Genomic DNA, 6,005 nt, shown 5'->3' on the forward strand with positions numbered 1-6,005 from the left:
TTGAAGCTGCAGTGAGCTGTGATTGTGCCACTGCACTCCAGCCTGGGCAACAGTGAGACCCTGTTTCAAAACAAAACAAAAAAAAAGAAGAAAAGAAAAGAAAAAGTGGTCTGTGCATGTGGAGCAAGTACCCAGTTTAATCGGCTTTAATATCTGACCTCCACTTTTTTCCTGGCCCAGAAGACAGGAACTATTAGGTACCCACTAAAAGGCAACTATGTCCAGAAAAAAAAAAAAAGTTCCTCTAGAATCTAGAATGGGGAAAATAATATGAGGGTGATTCTTGGCCTTTAAGAAGTTTCATGAATATCCAAAACTTTGGCCTCAGCTGGTGCAAACATGGCTCACTGCAGCCTCTGCCTCCCGGGTTCAAACGATTATCATCGTGCCTCAGCCTCCTGAGTAGCTGGGATTACAGAGGCATACCACCACACTTGGCTTTTTTTTTTTTTTTTTAGAGACAAGGTCTTGCTATGTTGCCCAGGCTAATCTCAAACTCCGGGGCTCAAGCGATCCTGCCACTTCAGCTTCCCGAGTAGCTGGGACTACAGGCAGGCACCACAACGCCTGGCTAACTTTTTGTATTATTAATAGAGACGGGTTTTCACCATGTTGGCCAGGCTGGTCTCGAACTCCTGAGTTCAAGCAATCCTCCTGCCTCAGCCTCCCAGAATGCTGGGATTACAGCCGTGAGCCACCTCGCCCAGCCAGGAGTGCTTCTTTTCCCCCAGCTAACCCTGAGGTGAACCTAGGTGTTTCACTTTAAGCAGTAGACCTGCGATTAAAACCCCAAAACCCTATCGAACTGCAATATAACATTAAATTTGGGAAAAGAGAAATTAAAACAATTTGGAGGTGCCTGACTTTTACCCAATAGAACCAGTTATTATCTAAGAAACGTGGATATTTATGTCACTTTGATGCATGCACTGCAGTTCCCTAACTTTTGTATCCCCTTCAGTAGTCAGTTGCTATTAGGTGTCCAATACATAGTTAATAAATTTTGTTAAAGAAAAGCCTTCTCAAATCAATACTAAGGTACATAGAGGCAGAATTCCTGCAATATATTGCAAATGGAAAGACAGCCTTACTAGCAAAAGGTATCTGAAATAAATGGTGTTGCTGTTGCCAACACTTAAATGCATTAACTTAACAGGAAGCCCTGGTGCCCAGTTTGTGGGTACAGTGAATGATAAATGGGACAGATGCTATTAGTGAATAAGGCTAGGTCTGAAGAGGCCTTCACAGGGAAAAATTTAATTTTTCTTTCATTCCCAAAAAGCTTGAATACAGTCCAGTCTCCTCCACCCCTTTGGCTCTCCTTGGGCCAAAATGTTGGGCTAGATTGTTTTTCCACCTCTGTTGAAACAATCAAGTCTTATGTGCTATCTGCCCTACTTTCAGCTGCGTTTCAGATGACTCAGTAAAGCAGTACACATCCCGGGATCACCTAGCAAAGCACTTCCAGGTCCCAGTCTTCAAGTTTGTGGGCAAAGACCACAAGGTGAGTTGAACATCTTTAATTTATAACCCCTGAACCTGAGCCTTTTTTCTTTTTTTTTTTTTTTTTTGGTGTCCCAATGTGTTGACATTCCAAGAGCCTACTGGTAGGATCTGCATGGGCTCAAGAGAAAAACAGAGAAACTGGCCATCGAGAAGCTTAACCTTTTCATGCATGTCACACCCGCCCTGCCTGCCAAAATAACTGTGCTGTTCCCCTCACACCACCTGCCAAATAACTGTGCTGTTCAAAGAAAATACTATAGGATCATAATTTAATTTTAAATCTTTGTGGGCAGCTATGGTTGAAAAGCCATTGTGGTGATTGGTCAAATGGCAAGGGATATGGACAGGAAATACACAGAAAAGACAAATAGTGAAATGTTCACTGAAAATAGTACTTAAGTGCTGATGAAAACAATTATAAGACACCATTTTATACATATTAAATTTATGAAAATTATAAAATACAACACTTACAAGGTTATAGGGAGAAGTATACAGTGACAGTGTAAATTAGTACATTTTCTGGAATATTGTCTGATAATCTGTAATAATAATCATAAAATCATCATATTCTTTTATCTAAAAATTCCAATTCTGACAGTTTCTTAAAAACAAAACAAAACAGAGGCAGGAGGATTGCCTGAGGCCAGGAGTTTGAGACCAGCCTGGGCAACATACTACTCTACAAAAAATTTTAAAATTAGCTGAGCATAGCGGCACACACCTGTAGTCCTAGCTTACTTAGGCGGCTGAGGCAGGTCACTTGAGCCCAGGAGTTCAAGGTTACGGTGAGCTATGATCAGGCCACTGCACTCCAGCATGGGTGAGAGAGTGAGACCCTGTCTCTTAAAATCAAACAAAAATTTTAAGCCAAAACAGACAAGGTGTGTTGGAAGTGTTTGTAGAGCATTATTATAAGGGGGTAAAAGAAAAAGCCCCAAACAAACAGGGCTAAGGGCCACAGTATGTCAATTTAATGCAATATTAAGAGTTATTAAAATGATAAATATGGGAAAAGCAGACATAAAAACTGTTGTCATAACAATTTACAGGCATATTAAATATATTACATTTAAAAAACATGTATACTCATGGATAGAGGTTATAAAGGGCTATATAGAAAAGGTTGTAGCGAGATAAGCTGGAAGATTTTTTATCGTTGTTGTTAGAGTGTAGTTGTTGAAACATTTAAACAAAAGGAAGTTGAAGAGGCCAACATTCTTTTCCACAGTGCTTGTAAATATATGCGTGTCCATTCCAGCTATACCATGGTTGCAGAACAACTGCTAACAATGATGGCTGATCCTGATCGCCCTCAATCAGGCAGGAAGCTCAGGCAGTTACCTACAGAAAGGCGCTTGCAGGCCGGGTGCGGTGGCTCACGCCTGTAATCCCAGCACTTTGGGAGGCCGAGGCAGGCGGATCGCGAGGTCAGGAGATCGAGACCATCTTGGCTAACACGGTGAAACCCCGTCTCTACTAAAAATACAAAAAAGTAGCCGGGCGCGGTGGCGGGCGCCTGTAGTCCCAGCTAGTTGGGAGGCTGAGGCAGGAGAATGGCGTGAACCCGGGAGGCGGAGCTTGCAGTGAGCCGAGACTGCGCCACTGCAGTCCAGCCTGGGTGACAGAGCGAGACTCCATCTCAAAAAAGAAAGAAAGAAAGAAAAAAGAAAGGCACTTGCAGAAAACAATGGTTATTTGACAGCACAAGTGCATGGGAGCCAATGCTATCCCCAGACCTTGGTGTGAAGAAGGAAGATGCTCAAGTTAGTAGATGTTGCTTCACAAAGGTCTCTTCTGTTCCAGCTCCATGCAGGAGTTATGAATGTGGGTTTTTTAATTACCTATGTGACTTAAATGCAAACTTTGCCACATTTTTTATTAAATGTATACATTTAGGCAAGTTCCTTAACCTCTCTGTTTCCTTATCTGTAAAATGGGGATGATAAACTCTACTTGTGGATGTCCTTGTTAAGATTACATGAGTTAATGTTTGGGAACATTTAGTATTGTGTCTGCCTCCTTGTAAGTGGCCCACAAGTGGCCGCAGTTATTGTTTTTATTAACAATCGTGATCATCTCTTCAGGAAGTGTTTCTGCACTGCCGGGTTCTTGTCTGTGGAGTGTTGGACGAGCGTTCTCGCTGTGCCCAGGGTTGCCACCGGCGAATGCGTCGTGGGGCAGGAGGAGAGGACTCAGCCGGTCTACAGAGCCAGACACTAACAGGTGGCCCGATCCGCATAGACTGGGAGGACTAGTTCGTAGCCACACCTGGAGTCCCTGCGTTGGGCGGCTCTGCTCTTTGGAGCTTCTCCCCCCACTGCCCTCTAAGAACATCCGCCAACACCGAGGTTCAGACTTCACACTGTGAGTTCAGACTCCCAGCACCAACTCACTCTGATTCTGGTCCATTCAGTGGGCACAGGTCACAGCACTGCTGAACAACGTGGCCTGGGTGGGGTTTCATCTTTCTAGGGTTGAAAACTAAACTGTCCACCCAGAAAGACACTCTCCCCATTTCCGTCATTTCTTTCCTACACTTAAATACCTCATGTACGATGCAATCGGACCATAAAAATCAGAAGCTGGGTATAATATTTCAAGTTACAAACCCTAGAAAAATTGAACAGTTACTGAAATTATGACCTAAATACCCAGTGACTCTTTAAATATGTAAATAATAGTTATACCTTGAAATTTCAATTCAAATGCAGACTAATTATAGGGGATTTGGAAGTGTATCAATTAAACAGTATATAATTTTAAAAGTAGTATTTGGTTTTTCTGTTGCATACTATTTTCTTTTTTTTCTTTTTCTCTCTTTTTTTTTTTTTTTTTTTTTTGAGATGGAGTCTCACCCTGTCACCCAGACTGAAGTGCAGTGGTGCAATCTCAGCTCACTGTAACCTCTGCCTCTTGGGTTCAAGCAATTCTCCTGCCTCAGCCTTTTGAATAGCTGGGACTACAGGCATGCACCACCACACCCAGCGAATTTTTGTGTTTTTAGTAGAGACAGGGTTTCTCCATGCTGGCCAGGCTGGCTGGAACTCTTGGTCTCAGGTGATCCACCCGCTTCAGCTTCCCAAAGTGCTGGGATTACAGGCGTGAGCCACTGCGCCCAGCTATCTTTTGATACTTCTAATATATTGCCTTAAGTGAAATATTTTCACCTAACAAATATTAATAAATTCATCAACATGTATTTAAGTGCTTCAATGAGCTGTAACAGAATTAAAGTTTGGTACCATATTCCCTGTTATTTGGTATTCTGTGCCCTCAGGCTGATAAGACAATAGAAAAAAGTATATAATTCTGCCATATTCTGTTTTGCAGGTACTTAATAATAAGTCTTATTGAAATAAATATAAACCACAAAGATAAATTTTATCTGCAGTTAACTCTAATTTCTTCATATGCCAATTAATTTTATGGCCTTTACATAAGATCAGAAAAGTTTTTCTGCTTTTAGTTTTTAAAAGTTGCTACAGTCTGGGCTCGGTGGCTCATGCCTGAAATCCCAGCACCTCAGAGGCCAAGGTGGGAGAATCTCTTGAGCCCAGGAGCTCAAGACTAGCCTAGGCAACATAGTGAGACCTCATCTCTACAAAAAAATTGTTTTAAATCAGCCGGGCATGGTGGTGTGCCACTGTGGTTCCAGCTACTTGGGGAGCTGAGGTGGGAGGATTGCTTGAGCTCAGGAGGTCGAGGCTGCAGTGAGCCATGATAGTGCTCCAGTCGGGGTGACAGAGTGAGACCTTGTTTCAAAAAAACCCCCAAATCCCTAAAAATTAAAAAAAAATTGCTACAATTAATAGTTCTTAGTAGAATCAGTAAAATTAACAAAAGTAAGGGAAAGGGGAAAAAGATTTAGATAGAAGTCAGCAACTTTTTCTGTAAAAAGCCAACTGGTAAATGTATTAGGCTTTCTGGGCCCTGCAGTGTTTGTCACAGCTACTCAACTTTGCAGCTGTAGTGCAAGGAGAGCCACAGAGAATATGTAAACAAATGTGAGCATGGTTATTCCAAAAAAGGATTCAAAACCAGGCTTTGAGCCAGGTGTGGTGGCTCACACCTGTAATCCCAGCACTTTGGGAGGCCAAGGTGGTCAGATTATTTGAGGCCATGAGTTTGAGACCAGCCTGGCCAACATGGTGAAACCCCGTCTCTACTAAAAATACAAAAATTAGCTGGGCGTGGTGGTGGGCACCTGTAATCCCAGCTACTCGGGAGGCTGAGGCAGGAGAATCGCTTGAACCCAGGAGGCAGAGGTTGCAGTGAGCTGAGATATGGCCACTGAACTCCAGCCTGGGCGACAGAGTGAGACTCTCTCTCAAAAACACAAACATACAAAAACAACAACGACAAAAAAAAACAGGCTTTGGGCTAGACTTGGCCCATGGGACTTAGTGGGCCAATTCCTGCTCTAGATTAGTGGCCCCCAGCCCTTCTGTGCAGCAGAATCACCTGGAAAACATTTATAAAATACCAGTGCATATTTA

The 6,005-nt window shown here is 42.7% G+C and overlaps 1 protein-coding gene across 1 annotated transcript in view; it reads left to right on the forward strand.

Annotated features, from left to right (window-relative positions):
* The window catches only part of OIT3 (oncoprotein induced transcript 3), a 38,700-nt gene extending 34,430 nt beyond the window's left edge, over nt 1–4,270 (forward strand). Inside the window, exons 8-9 of the mRNA XM_003271236.4 lie at nt 1,405–1,504; nt 3,594–4,270. Coding sequence (XP_003271284.1) covers nt 1,405–1,504; nt 3,594–3,764 — 271 coding nt within the window. The 3' untranslated portion in view covers nt 3,765–4,270. The remainder of the gene's footprint in view (nt 1–1,404; nt 1,505–3,593) is intronic.
* The last annotated feature ends 1,735 nt before the right edge of the window (nt 4,271–6,005 follow it).

Source organism: Nomascus leucogenys, chromosome 18 (assembly GCF_006542625.1).
Source record: "Nomascus leucogenys isolate Asia chromosome 18, Asia_NLE_v1, whole genome shotgun sequence".
In the NCBI taxonomy this organism is placed as follows: Eukaryota; Metazoa; Chordata; class Mammalia; order Primates; family Hylobatidae; genus Nomascus; species Nomascus leucogenys.